This window comes from Antechinus flavipes, chromosome 3 (assembly GCF_016432865.1).
Source record: "Antechinus flavipes isolate AdamAnt ecotype Samford, QLD, Australia chromosome 3, AdamAnt_v2, whole genome shotgun sequence".
NCBI lineage: Eukaryota > Metazoa > Chordata > Mammalia > Dasyuromorphia > Dasyuridae > Antechinus > Antechinus flavipes.
This window is the reverse complement of record NC_067400.1, coordinates 413,151,248-413,166,666: the sequence shown is the minus strand read 5'-3', so window position 1 is coordinate 413,166,666 and position 15,419 is coordinate 413,151,248. Positions and strand designations below refer to the sequence as shown.

The 15,419-nt window shown below is 34.1% G+C and overlaps 1 protein-coding gene across 2 annotated transcripts in view; it reads right to left on the bottom strand.

Moving 5' to 3' along the window:
* Positions 1-2,570: 2,570 nt before the first annotated feature.
* NFE2L2 (NFE2 like bZIP transcription factor 2) overlaps positions 2,571-15,419 on the bottom strand; it is a 34,294-nt gene continuing 21,445 nt past the window's right edge. For both annotated transcript variants that reach the window (XM_051986146.1, XM_051986147.1), the window contains exons 2-5: positions 7,172-7,432; positions 6,916-7,005; positions 5,471-5,647; positions 2,571-4,356 (exon numbers count right to left, since the gene is read on the bottom strand). In XM_051986146.1, the coding sequence (XP_051842106.1) occupies positions 3,136-4,356; positions 5,471-5,647; positions 6,916-7,005; positions 7,172-7,432 (1,749 nt within the window). In that variant the 3' untranslated portion in view covers positions 2,571-3,135. The remainder of the gene's footprint in view (positions 4,357-5,470; positions 5,648-6,915; positions 7,006-7,171; positions 7,433-15,419) is intronic.

Sequence of the window (15,419 nt, the reverse complement as noted above, 5' to 3'; positions counted from 1 at the left end):
CACATGCTGGTCCTCCTAGGTATGAGTTGAAGGCTCAGCCTAATGTGCCAATATCACGAAGTCCTCCAAAATCTTAGTGTGGCACAAAACCAACTACACTTGAATTCTCAAAAGCTATGCCAGTTAAATTTAAGCTCTGACATCATCCTACTATCAGATTGTACTTGCTTTCCATTGCTTAACCTGCAAAGGAATTATCAACAGAAGTGGACTAGTAAGGGATAAATTCTTTGGCCACAGTGAACCATAAATCAGATAGAAATACAAAATGGTCCTCGATCCCATGTGAACCTCCTGAAGAAATCGTGGTAGAAAAGAGAAGAGAGTATTATTCAATATGACATCTGCCCAGTTACCCTATTGGAAGAACGGAACTATATCCATGTTGACATTCTTGTTATAAATGAAGCCAGAAGAGAGGATGATGTTGACATTAACTATAAGGATGGCTCATAGGTTCTCTTTAAAGAAGCAAAAAGAGATAATTTCATGTGCCCAAATATGCATCAAATATCACTTATCTTGATCTTATTGTGCTCATAATATGCATAAACAAAATGATGATCACTGAGATAATGATGCATAAGTTGCATTTATTTCTTTGAGAAGATAAAGTAGAGCAGTTCATTAAAGAACTTAATTTAAAAAACCAAGTACAGATGTATGTTTTAATATTCAGTTAGTACAATGTGAAAGTGGGCATACAAGATAGTGAAGAATATATTGGAAAACATGGTTTAAAATTAAGATGTTCCCTTATGCCCATTAAAAAAAAAGGCACTTCTGATGTAGTATATTGTATGTACTATAGGAGAGTCGGGAAAGACCCGGGCTCACTTTGACATGAGTACTAAGGCCAGAGACTAGTAATTTGTTGGAGTCTCGGTTTATTCATCTATAAAATATCATCAGTGCCTACATAAAGCATTCTGCAAACCTTGAAGTACTATATAAATGGCAACTATTATGATGGACTGTGATAAAAGCTTCACACCTATATATCATTTTTCAAGTCAGAAGGTCCTGGATATGGCAAGCATTGAGAATGACAAAAAATGAAACTATCTTAGCAGACAAGAAATAACTGATGTCCAATATGAAAGTTATTTCCGAATCATCTGTTTTTGTATCTTCAAGTCTTTGGTCAAAATACCAAATTAGGATAAAATTGAGAAAATACTACGTACAAATTCTGTATCTTCAAATCAACTTATTTAATCAAGATGTTGACTCTGAAAAATGGATAAGACACTGAAACATTATCTCTGTTTCTTAAAGAACTTTTAATTGATGTAAAACAGTAACCAGGACTTAGCCATAAGGGTCCCCAATCTATCCTCAACCAGCAAACACCTACTTGATCTCCTTGCCATTTAGAAAGGCATGGAAGCCAAGGGCAATTTTAGTTTAGAGCTTGTATTCTAAGAGAGAAGGATAGTTGAATAGGAACAGTATTTCCTTAAAAAGTTGAAGGAGGAAAGGCAGAGAAAGGAAAAATATTCTACTGTAAGGCTGTTATTAACAAAGGTATTAAAAGCTAAGATAGGTACACTGGCAAAATTTCCAGTTTTACTTATCAAAAATATTTTTTTAAAAATCTACTATAATGTATATATCCTACTCCCATTCCCCCCTCCCCACCAAAAAAGTTCCTTGAGTTTGATTTTTGTCTTTTGTTGCTCTAGCATCCAGCACAGTGCCTGGCATATAGTAGATGTTTAATAAATGTTTGTTGAATTGAATATGCAAACTGTTTTTAAGTTTAAAAGAAAAATGAGTATTACACAAATATACTTGAGTATTTCAGTGTCAAGATCCTTTCAGGGATTAGAGTCTCATCCTCTGCATCTTTCCTTTACTAGTAGGTCCCACATATTTAAAAAAGGAACTCAGAGTACAACATAGAAGAGACGGTTAAAAGACAAGAAAATGCTGCAGAATATTTGCTATTTCTGGTACAATACTTTAGAAACCATTGAATCTAAATACAAAAAGTCATAATAAAACCAAAATTAGCTATTGTGACACTGAATGCATATATATATATATGTATATATGCACACATATACATACAGAATATAGATGAATATATATGTAAAAATATATGTATATAGACAGAGCTTTATTAAAAATCACTTAACTAAGGAAAGAGGAAGAGAGTCCTAACAGATTAAGGGAATTATGTTATAAAAGTTCTTTACTGAACCTGCTACATTTTGCAAATTAAGTGCACAAAATGAAATAATAATTTGCCTGATAATTTTTTTTTTAATTTTAAAAATTACATAGAATGCTTTCCAGGAGAAAAAGATCCAAAACTTTTTATACATGTTAACTGATATGAAATAAATGTTCTTCTTAGTTAAAATAAACTTATTAAAGTGAAGAGATGTATACTGATGTATATCAATGACCTGCTGAGATAACTATACCTAAAGCTTTGCCCGATAAAAAATTTTTATGCTTGTAAGAAAAAAAAGTATATTTTATAAACATAAAGCACCAAAATGAGATAACATTTATAATCAGTGTTATTATGTCGAAAATAGCACAATGCAAATACAAATAAATGAATCACAAATTAATCATTTAATGAATACTCAATATTAAGTTACATCTTTATTAGTATTAGTTTTTTTTGCTAAATTAAATTTTTATGTAAAGCAAAATAACTACATAAGAAAATGACACTTTAAGATCATACCGTATTTATAAAAAGGCACTTGTGGTTAGTTTTCCAACAAACTGTACTTAGGGCAAGCTAAATCATATTTTCATATAAATCTATGAATATAACAAATGAGATAGGAACAGTATAAATAAGAAGTCTGCACTATTTACACTTATACAGAAACTAGCCCAAATGATGCAAGAAATATTTGCTGTTAAAAGTGAGATTATAGATTCTGCATACACATAGATATATGTATATGTGTATATATATGTATGTATGTGTGTGTGTATTTATTTTAATGCTTTTATATTGTATGCAATTTCTATACTATTTTGGATATATATTTGCATAGAATTTTTTTTTATAAAACATCACTTAATTATGCATTTCACATCACAGTAGGAGCTTTTAGTAAAACAGTACAAAAACACTACTTCAGTAAAGGGCAAATCCTCCCAATTCTAATTTCTCTTAATGTCAGGTTTCTTGCTCTTGGGAACAAGGAATACATTTCCATCCCTTGTCTGCTGTAGGGAATACTCACTAGGGGAATAGGGCTCTCCATTTTCATCTCGTAGCATGCTGAAGACCTCAAGATATAAGGTGCTAAGCTGTTTTTTCAGTAGATGGAGGCTTTTGTCATTTTCCCCTTTTTCTTTGAGCAGCTTTTCCTTTTCATCTTTTAAATGATCTAAATCTTGTTCCAGTTCCACTATATTTTCCAGTTTTCTTTTTCGGCAGTTCTGAGCAGCCACCTTATTTTTGCCCCTTCTCCGAATATCTCGAATAAGTGCGAGCTGAGCCTCGTTAAATTGCTCTTTTGACATCATTTCATTGAAGTCATCCACAGGAAGATTAATAATTTTTTCTACAGGGAAAGGGATATGAAGAGCTTTTGCTCTCATCTCATCTCTTGTGAAATGGGATTCGAGGCGGCTTGAATGCTTGTCTTTTGTGAATGGGGTTTTCTGGTGACCAGGACTGATGGGCAATTCTTTCTTTGGTGTGCTCACACTCTGCAGCGTATCAGGCACTGGAATGATCGGTGCCTGAGCAGGAGACATTGGATAGGTCACGTCCTCTTGAAATGGCACTGGTTGTGTCCTGGTGCTGCTCTGGTGAATGCTTCCAGGAGCATTGTCAACATCTTCCATTTCAGAATCACTGAGGCCAAGTGGCGTGTCTCCATAGATGGAAGACTCTACTGAGTGTTCTGGAGATGCCATGTTGGAGCTTGTGTTCAAAGAAATGCCCGAGTCAGAATCATTACATTCTGGTATGTTTTCAGGATGATTGCTCTTAAAAGCCTTACAAAGTGAAAGGTCAGAAATATCAATAGGCTCATTTAAAAGTTCTGAGAGGGACTGGCTGATGTGGGTGGGGGAAGGCATACTGTTGTTTATATTTGTTTCTGCTATGAAAGTTGAATAAAATTCCTCACAAAAATCAGTATTTGAATTTAAAGAGTTCATTCTCAACTGGATAGGGTCTTCAGCAGGGATCATGTTGCCAAAGGAGTCCTCAAATGCATTTAGGAAATCTGGACTGCAGGAAGGTACTTCTTTTTCCATTGTCGAGAGCGAAGTGTAGAAATTGTAACTGTTTTCAATTTCTGTTGGTTTAACTTCAGGACTAGGAACTATGGTAGTCTCAGTCAGCTTGTCATTTTGAATGTTAAGACACTGCATGAAGAAATGTTAAAATAAGATTTTATGTAAACAACTCGTCCCTAGATATCGTCCTCCACGATACATATTATGTCGTAGCCCACTTCCATTACATACTATCTAATAGGAGCTGTCTTTGCAATCATAGGAGGCTTCGTTCACTGATTCCCACTTTTCACAGACTACATACTAAATGCCAAATATGTTCATTAACGGTAGATGACATCCATATCTGAAGTTGGTTTTAGGTGGTGGGCATGTATGTAAGCATGCATATGCACACACACCTGCCAGAGTCTTCAAGTTGTTCTTAGAGAATTACATAACCTATATGAGCTGAAAGAGACTTTATAATCATCTAATTATTTTATCTAGAGATAGAAATTAAATGGTCATCTATATACCAAAGTATAGTCTAATTTCAAGCACAGACATTTCACAAATGATTTGCATTTTCTAAGCATAACCACACAATTTTCAGAATTTCTAGATCACAGTTAGAATGTTTGCTATCTGTCCTAATCATCATGGTGATGCATTATAATCTTGTGTTTAGATATGAAATGGAACAGGACCTGTTATTTTACTCAAGGAGGGCATTTCCTTTACCAGTATAGATTAAAAACCACTCTATCCTATATAGTTTTAAGAAAGTTGCATGGGGTAATGTGGGGTCAAGTGACTTGCCAGTGTCACAAAGTCAGTATGTGTCAGCGATGGCACTTGAATCCAAATCTTCCTGACTGGGAGGCCTGCTCTCCAAGACACTGAGGTGGCACAGAGGATATCCTGAGCACTGGGCCTGGAGGCAGAAAGACCTAAGGTCAAAGCCAACCTCAGATACTTACTAGTTATTTAACCTCTGTCTGCCTCAGTTTCCTCAACTGCAAAATGGAATCATAATGGGCTACTTATTTCCCAGGATTGTGAAGATGAAAGGAGATGAGGAATGAGATATCTGTATAGTACTCATCATGGAGCCTGGCATAGTAGGGGCTATGTAAATGCTTGTTTCTTTTTCTTTTTTCCTAGAGAGCTGTTACTCACAATAATTAGCTCTTTTGTATGTTAATATGAGTTATGTTAGTATGAGTTATGAAGGCTTCATAAAACCAAGACTTTTGGTTACCTGCAACTCTGGAATGGACAACAGCTCCTCCCACACCTGCTCTATATCCTGCATACTGCTGTCCTCTACTGAATGAAGGACAGTTGATCCAGGGAGTTGAGCTTGACTGGAAGTAACGAAAACTGGATTGCTGTCAATGTGATCCGGAACAAGTGCCTGAAATGTGGCTGAAGAAACCTAAAATTGACAAATAATTTATTTAAAATATGATGTTCTTACCAAGTTCTTACCAATAATACATAAAATCAAAGTTCCTTAAGGAAACTCTTATTGCCTCAAGGTATGATTATAACTTTTTAAATTCCTGTGTCTCCCTTCTCCAATCCACTCCATATCTGATTCTAATTTCTTTTCTGTGAGGGATACAATTTTGTTGCTTCTGACTTAATTGGCCCTAGACCCCTCCCATTTGTTATATTTTTCATTATAAGATAAACTTCAAGCAAGGTCTATCATATATTTTTCTTGCAAATATCTTTATACAGGTGCATGAATTAAATGACTAAGTTTGGGGTGATCAGCCATAGTATTCTATACTTAATTATGTGCCAAGTCAGATACTGGTTTACTCATGTAGGCTTTATTTTTAAAGTGTAAAAAGTGGATAACTTGTTCCCTGACTATTTTAACTGCTATCTTTGGTTGTTAAGAGTAATAATATGACTCAGGCAGGTTTTTTTTTTTAATTTGGCTGAATTATTTTATTAAAAAATCAATAACAATGGCTACAAAGAAAATGTTTTGTGCATACTTCAACAATATGCTTTTTCTGCACAAAATTTCTTCCCAAAAGTTTTTTTTTTAATTTTCAAATAAAGACCATTTATGTGATAGCAAATGACTAAAGACAAAGTAGATAACCATCAAAGTAGAACAGCCATTCTGCCTACACAAACTATTATCCATGAATGTGATAGAATATGACTGCTGTAAGGAACAATATATGTGACGAAGACAGAGAAGCTTGGAAAGATCTATGTGAAGTGAAGCCAAGAAAACAATATATAGAGTAACTACAATAATGGAAATAGAAAGAACAACTACACGCACCAAAAAATCAAAAGTAAATATAACAAAATTCTAAAGAACCAGTAAGACTTGTCTGAAGAAGGATGAGGACATCTCCAACCTATCTCTGTGTGAAAATGGGATGTCTACAAGTATTGAACATGCCACATGTTTTCAGACTTTTTTCAATGTATTGATGGGTTGTACTGATTTTTTTCTCTTTTCCTATTTTTGGGGGATGGGGCAGAGTCTTTAAAAACGATTTGTTATAAGAAACAGCTCTATTAGGAGGGAGAGGAGGAGGGATAATGGGAAAAAGCATGATGCTGTAAAACAGAAGATAATTAAAGAAGAGCAAAGTAAGAATACATACTCATGTATATAGAACTGACTGTGTGAGTTCTAGAGTTTTGTTGGACATTAGCCTAAAGTTTTACCTCATCATCTTCTACAAAAGGGAATGTCTCTGCCAAAAGCTGCATGCAGTCATCAAAAAACAGACCATCTGCTTTGGGGATGTCAGCAACCTATATGAAAGAAACAGAAGTAAATGGGGAAAGAGTGTTGATAGCATTAACCAACAGATATTTACTGAGCATTTACTATGTGCCTAGTGACTCTCTATTCACAAAGTAATTGATATTCCTTTACACCATATTTAAAAGTTACTTCACAAAAAAACAGATTACTTACCTGGGAGTAGTTGGCAGATGTGCTAGGCTCAACGTGTTGGGCTGGCTGAACTGGGAGAAATTCACCTGTTTCTTCGTCTAGCTGCAGTTGAGCCAGAAAGGCTTTCTCTTGTTCCTTCTGGAGTTGTTCTTGTCTTTCCTTTTCAAGTTTCTTTTGTTTTTCCAGTTCATGCTCTTTTCGTCTTTGACTGAAATCAAACACTTCACGCCCTGCCCCAAGATCTATATCTTGTCTCCAGAGGATATCAATCAAATTCATATCCTATAATAAAAAAAGAAAAGGAAGTCAAGGTCAAGAGGATTCCTAAATGCAGCTTCCTTTTAACTTTAAGCACACTTTGTGGAGTATGAAAATGCTGCTTTCTATAAGCATGTTTGTGTTTACATATGTGTGCATGTATGTATATACATATGTACACACAGAGTATTTAACACTTATAAAAGATACTACATGACTATTTGAATTTAAAATTAATTTTGCCCAGAACATCTTCATTTAAAATACTTGCTAAAGGCAAGATAAAGTCAATTCATTGTTCATATGTGAATTGCTCACAATAAGTATGGAAGCCAACAATGACGTCACCTTTCTGAATTTTTTCTCTTTTGCTTAGAGAATGTGACTATTTTAATAGTATTCTTCTAAGCAAAATTTTAATTAGGCAGCAAACTTTTTGAAAAGTCTTAAAATGAAGAGCAATTATTGAACAATTAAGTGCACTGAAATGTAAATAAGTTTAAGAGGAATTCCTGTTCTCACCATCAATCAATTTATAGTCTAGATGGGGATAAGTCCTACACATGGAAAAATCATTTGCTCTGTTTTATAGTAAGTTCAAAAAACAAAATAAAACTCACCACACCAAAATCTAATACTACATACAATGTAAAGGGAAAAAAGACTGAACTCATTGAAGCTATGGCCCTAATTTGGTTGTTTGTTTTTGTTTTTTAATCTATGATCTAACAATGTCTTGCACCTGCTGTTGTAGTTCACTGTTCCCACTTCCCCTTTTGTCCAACTCTTTGTGACCCTATTTGGGGTTTTCTTGGCAAAGACAGTAGAATGGTTTGTCATTTCTTCTCCAATTCATTTCATAGATGAGGAAACTGAATCAAACAGGATTAAGTGACTTCCCCAGGGTTACAGACTCTAACTCCAGGTTCAGTGTGCTATACCCACCCTGCCACCTAGCTGCCCCATTTGTATCTGATAGTACTTAATAAATATTTGTTAGATAAATAAATCACTCACTTTGGGGTTTGAATTAGATAGTGGAAGTAATTATGTCTAAAGTAGACAAATGCAAATAAATATCAACTGCCTTGGTAAGTGATTGGAAACAGTTAAATACTCTTAAGATTTCAAAATCCAGTGATTAGCAAAATAATAACAACATTACAGAAGTAAGAAGTTCGGAAAAGCAATGTGTGTATTTTATTGTTCTTTCAGAGGTAGGGGGAGGGTGCTGAGTTCAATTTTACATATGCTGAGTTTGAGGTGACAGAAGCAACTAAGCATATAGGATAAGCATTTGCAAGTGAGATCAGGGCTAGATATATATAGACTTGGGAATCATGAGTACAGAAATAATGAAGAAAAAGTAAATTCATTGCATAGAATTTGATTCAATTTCGGGATCAAATAATGTTCAAGTCTGGAATTCTGTGGCCTATGGCCTATATATTGATTTAAGTAATACTAATAAGGTTTCCCATGCAAAAATAGCTTCATGCTGCTAGGTAGCATGATGAATAATTTAGATTCAAGAAGACTCAACTCTTGCCTCAATCATTTACTAGCTATGTGATGCTGGACAAGACACTGAGCCTCAGTTTTACCATCTAAAATGAAGATAATAAAAACCCTACCTCATAGGTTTGTCTCAGAATCAACTGAGATAACATAAGTAAAGCATTTTGCAATCAAAATACTATATTTGTATAATACTAGTATGAATCAGATACTTTCCTATTAACTTCTGAGGTTAATGTATTGACAGGATAGTGGCTTTGATTTAATGTAGAAAGGGTGAAGGGATAGTGAGGAAAAAGATAGTAACAGAGCATGAAGAATTCACTTTGATAGAGTATGGAAACAAGACCAGGAAAAGTAAAGTAGATAAGGACTGATGACCAATTTCACCAACTTTTGATTTTGTTTAACTGTCTTAATAACTGTGTTCAATCCCAGCCCCATTCCCAATCTTTTCAAGGCTAAAATTAACGATATTTCTGCAAGCAGTAAAGCTATTTTTAATCTCAAAAGTGGCGCCAAGCCACCAAACCTACAGGCATCCCAGTTTGTTGGATGATGGGAACACATATCCAGCTCCACACTCTTCAGGTCTTAAATTGTGTTGAAATCTTATTCATACTAAGAGCAATTTCTGGCATCAATACAATCCCAGACTTGACTTTTATAATATATAGGCATACATTTAAAATCTGATACAGTTAAAAAAAATAAATCTCCCAGACTTTAGAATTTGTTGAATTTAGAACTATAGGTTAATATAATTTGACAGTTAATCTATTCTTGATATAAAATATATCTAGGTGCATAAACATTATCTATCCCATATATGTACTGTGTGTGTGTATATTCATGTATGGAGAGATGGGAGACAAGAAAGGCAATTGAGAGAGAAGAAAGTGAGAGAAAAGGGAAAAAAGGAGATTTCTAAGATAAGAGTAAGACTTCTATTTTCACTTTCTAAACAGCTGGGGTCTTATCATTGTACCTTCCAAACCCCAAATTTAGTTTTTCTGAAGTAATAAGATTCCTGACACAGTACACTGTACTGAACTAAATGTCAAGAGACCTGCTTTAGTTCCAAGTCCACCACTGGTTTATTTATTCTAGAAGTAGAAATCCTACCATTGTTAATTTTGATTAAGGAGGCATTCCATGTCTTAAGAATCACTATGTGCCATCACAGAGAGAATCAAAGGAATGAATGTAAACATTCAAAATCTCATCATGTTTTAGTGTCTCTTAATGTAAATAAAAATAGGAATGATACTACCTACTTAGAACTTATCATAGATTTAAAATGATTTGAGTATTTTGGAAAACCAATACAAGAAAACCTGGATTCCAGGACTCCAATTTTAATATATTATGTCATGTCAGAGTTGTATGGAAGCCCTTCAACCTAATTCATACTTTAAAAAAAAATCTCCTATACAACATGAGAAAGATATTTTATTTTGGTGCTCCCCCCCCCCACTTAAGTGTTTTTAAAACTTATTTCCACATTTTGTTTTATGTACTTAAATACTTTCTCACACATCGGTTACTAGATTTGATGCTCTTCTAAATAGGAAGTGTTTCCTGCAAGAGGCAGTGTAGGCTGAGAACATGACTAAGCTCTTTTAAAAATTCTTGCATCATCCAGGAGGAAATAATCACTGCAAAACACTCAAGCTAGCTGGAGGTTAGGGAGGGAACTTCCCAAGGAAGAACTAAAACCACCCTACCATTTGCATGTAAATTTGTGAAAATAAAGTAGACAAGCCTTTTCTTTTGCCTGTTCACAGTAAAAGGAGATTCAGGAATGTATTCTATGGAATCAGGAAGATAAAATATATAGATATCAAATATTATGTTAACTAAGTTGGGAAGATAGAAAAGAATGAAGTTTTCTAAGAATTCTAATATATATTTCCTTGATATGGGTGAAAATGATGGACTTGTTAAGTGTAAGACTCCTTTCTTTTCAGATGGCATATAGAGTAAATATTGTCTAGTACTCAGTCTTGATTTTTTTTTTTCGTTCTTTTGGTGGTATGTTGTTACAGAATGTGTTCCAAATCACATTGCTAGTTTGGTTTAGACAAAAGAAGATAATTTTAATAAAATAAGCATAAATGTTCAACAATTCATGTTAAACCTCCATCTGGCTCCATTGGAAATATTCGTTTAAAATTTATATATCAGTACTTGCCATCTGTGTAATCTGTTACACATTTTATGAGGAAACTGCTTGCATTATGAAGATGGACAATTAACTCTTAACTGCTTTTAAACAAACATCTTTGCAATAGGATAAACAAAGATAGAGAAAGGCCCTGAATACATAAATGTCCATTACACATGTCCTTTGCATGCCTTTTAATTCCCGTCCCCACTTCACTGTGGACAGGTTCAAGGCAGATGGTTCTAAAAGAAGGAAGGAAGAGAATGAAGGGAAGGAGTCTAATTAAACTTTTTTTTATGACTTAATCCCATGGAAAATAATTTTAAAATGAATTATAAACAGGTTTCCTTTGGTGTTTTGTTTTTACATCAGGAAGGACTTCATCGCACTTCTGACTCCAAAAAAAATGAGGAAAGCCTTTGAAAAGGCTAATTTTAGCCTTTCCTTTGAAAATCCAAGCTTTTTCTCATGCTTGAAAATACTCTTCTTCCTCATCCTTATTCACTCAAGTCTGACTCTTCATGATTCCATATGGGATTGTCTTGGCAAAGATACTGAAGTGGTATGACATTTCCTTTTCTAGCTCATTTGACAGATAAGAAAACACGTAAACAGGGTTAAATCATTTGTCCAGGGTCACAAATCTAATATCTGAGTTAAAATTTGAACTCAGAAGAAATATGAGTCTTACTGACTCTCCAAGCCTGATATGCTACTTGGACTACCTAGCTACCTTACCTCATCTTTGCTTTTTGAATCTTTCAAAGGTCAGTGTACCTCCTACATGAGGCCTTTCCTGACTCCCTCCATATAGTAAAGCTGGTCTCCCCCAAATTCCACTCAATTATTTTGTAAATATGTACATTTTATTCCCCCATAGAAGGTAAGAGTGGAGGGCAGAGAGTATTTTATTTTTGTTACATGCTAGCACTAGATCTAGCATTAATTAATAAATGTTTGATCGAATGGTGAAGAGTTCAATAAAGGAGCTATTAACAGCAAATAAGTGAGAGTGATGAAACTTGACTTAAGGTGGTCAACTATTAATAAGTGGAGAGAAGAGATTGAATGTAAAGATGTAAAAGTAGAAATGGCAAGAATTGGCGATTGTATACATGGAGAGAGAGTGAGGATAATGCTGAGATTCTGAATGTGAGACACTGGAAGGATAGTAGTATCTTCAATATAAATAGGGAAGTTTGAAAGAGGGGAGGGTCTGGGGAGGAAAGATAATGGGTTCAGTTTTGGACATGTTGAGGTTAAGGTGTCAATAATTCTGCACTACCTAATCTCTCAAATTGACCACTTTTTAGGATACTGTACTTCACAAAGTATTATAAACTGCAACTGAGGGGAGGAGGAGGAAGAAACAAACATATTTAAGTTCATAAGAGCTACCCAACAAAACTACTTTTGGGCATTTTTCACTGTAATCAGACCATTCCTACTTTTGAAATCTTTAGCTCAGCTTTGTTGGAGACTAAGCACACACAGTAGAAAAAGTATTTATTTACTGAATATTTCTATCTGGTGATAAAGGAGAGTATTAAAAGAAGCTAGGGATTCTAAGAGTTGGATGCTGGGAGGGAGAACATTAGAAAGTCTGTTGTGAAAACTGAGGAACACCAAGCAGACTAGTAGAGGTAAAATATATAAAGAGGAGGGGGTATGTAAGAAGATGAGGAAGGTTAAAAGGCTAGGTTATGATGAGCTTTAAAAGTCAATGGATTATATTTGATCCAGGAGGTTACCATGAGGTTTGGGGAGTGGAGAGGAGGGAAATTGGAAGATGAAGACCTATGCTTAAGAGGATGAAGCAGAGACCTGAGGCAAGGAGTCTAACTCAAAAGCTGTTCTAATAGTCTACTCAAGAGGTACATGGCAAACTGCCCTCTCCAATGTAACACTTAGGAACCTCAGTCTACACCAGTTTCCAAATTGACATTTTTCTCAAGAGTTACTAATGCATTTTATTTTAAAGCCTTTTTTTTCCTCCCTGGGGCAGTGTTTCCCAAACTGTATTTTGTACAATTTGTGTCATATTCCATTTGATATGACAAAAGGGCCATTTGAAAAAAAAATTATGATGATAACAATATGTCTTTCCCCAAATGAAATTATGAAACAAAAATAATTGATAATTTAAAATAAATAGATTTAATTTCCTCTAAAATTCTAAGTTAGGCAGGTCCTTAAAAACCAATTTCATGGGTTTTGTCCATCTGTTTCATGCCTTCTGTGGCCAACTGGCTTGCAAAACATTGCCTGGGGTGATCTCTATTTAAAACTATACTTAGTTACTATACAGGATGTAACTATACTAGATATTGAATTACTTTCAATTGGCTGATTTTTAAAAACCTTTTTGTTTATCTCCTACTCTTCTCAAAGATTTATATGAATAAACTGTATCTTAAGGTAAATTTAATTTAACCTTTTCCAGTATAAATTGCCCAAGTATTTTTGTAAAATTAGGGATGTAACAAAAGTTGTACAGATACCTTACCTCCTGGAAGCAGTACTCAAGTAAGAACTCCTAGGAATTTGAAAAGGCTACAAAAATTAAGGGAAGATTTGTTTCTGGGATCGCAAACATTCAAACTATATTTCCTAATATCAGAGTCATATAACTTTACTTTTAACTCTTGTGAAAGCTTTTTTTAGGAGGCCATTGATAAGTTCTTCCTCTGCTCCCTCCATAATTCAATCTTAAATTTTTAGTAGCAGGACAAACATGGTATCAAAAAACAAACAATTTCTGTAAATTATATACATATATACATATTTATAAGACATACATATATAATACACATACATACATACATATAAACACACTAGAAAATGATCAGAAATAGAGGGGAAAATGGAGGAGGGTAAAGAGAGAAAATAGCTTATATTTAAATAAATAATTCTTTGGCTTCCAAAAACAGTTATATCCTAGTTTAGATTAACAAGAAGGATAAGTATGTGAGCACTATTAAAACCTTCTCACATACTGAAGTTTTTTGGCAAATAAAATAAAATTATTGTATTAATCAAAGGGTAAACTTATGGAGATATTTTGGCTCAATTTGTTTATTCTGAAAAGTCCTATATACAGATGCAATAGGAGATAAAGTGATAACGACTTTAAAAATTAATATAATCACAAGGGAAAAATCTTCTAGAAAAAGTTTCTTGAGAGACAGAAGAGAGCATGGTAAAGTGGAAATAGCATTAGATTTGGCATTGAAGAGGGCCAAGATTCAAATCCTGACTCTGGTATTTACAATTTGTGTAACCAAGGTTCATTTGTCAAAGATGGAGTTGGACTAGATATTTCTGAGAACCTTATAATCCTCCATGACTATATCTCTCATTATTTTTAATTTATTTATTGTATTTCCTTCATAGCCTAAAACAATAAATTACACATGGAATTTTAGAGAATGAAAGAATGTCAGAGGTCAAGGACTTTAGAGACTATCCAAAGTCTCTATTAACCTTCTTAATCTTAGGCCAAATGCTCTTTCCAATACATATCTGTTGCAAGCTAATGATGAAGTTATTTTCAAAAATACTGAACTGTGTAAACCAACATAGCAATAATCTCAGGAGATAGAAAATATTGCAGACAATGATGACTTGTTCAAGTTTTCCTTTGTTTTTATAATTTTCCCCATATGGGTTAACAACAACAAAATCCCGAGATTCTATAGGAACATAAATTCAAGGCAATTTCTAAACCAAATCAAGTTAACTATTTAATAAACTGAAATATAATTTTCCCAATCTATCCTTTTCTTTCTTGAGGTGGATAATTACTCTGTTCTTTCGTTATAAAGCAGTCTAGCTGTATTTAACTTGGCATGTTACTATATACAGGTATTTTCACATGCTGCTTCCTAAATTTACAAAGACAATTCCCTAATAATGACTCAATGATCTATGAAATATGGCTATCAATTTATAACACATGCTTATTATACAGTCTAGTAAATTACTGTAGCACAATACAAAGCTAAAGTTATAACCAAGCAACGATCCAAACATCCAATACAAATCATTTTCAGGATGAAAATATGTATCCTGACCAGAAAAAGAAATTGTAGTTGGCAGCTCATTTTTGAAACAGTGGGTTAGTGCCATTTGCTACAAGTATATCATTCTTATTTATGCTTTGAAGGTTATACACCTAGCATTCTAAAATAGGCTTCTATATTTAAACAAAGTACTCCTGTCAGTACTCATGATGAAAAAGATGTATGTGGGGGTGGATGGGTGTGATTACCTAGTAAGATCTCAGCTCAATGAAAGCAAACTACTTTCTCATTCTTGAAAAGAACA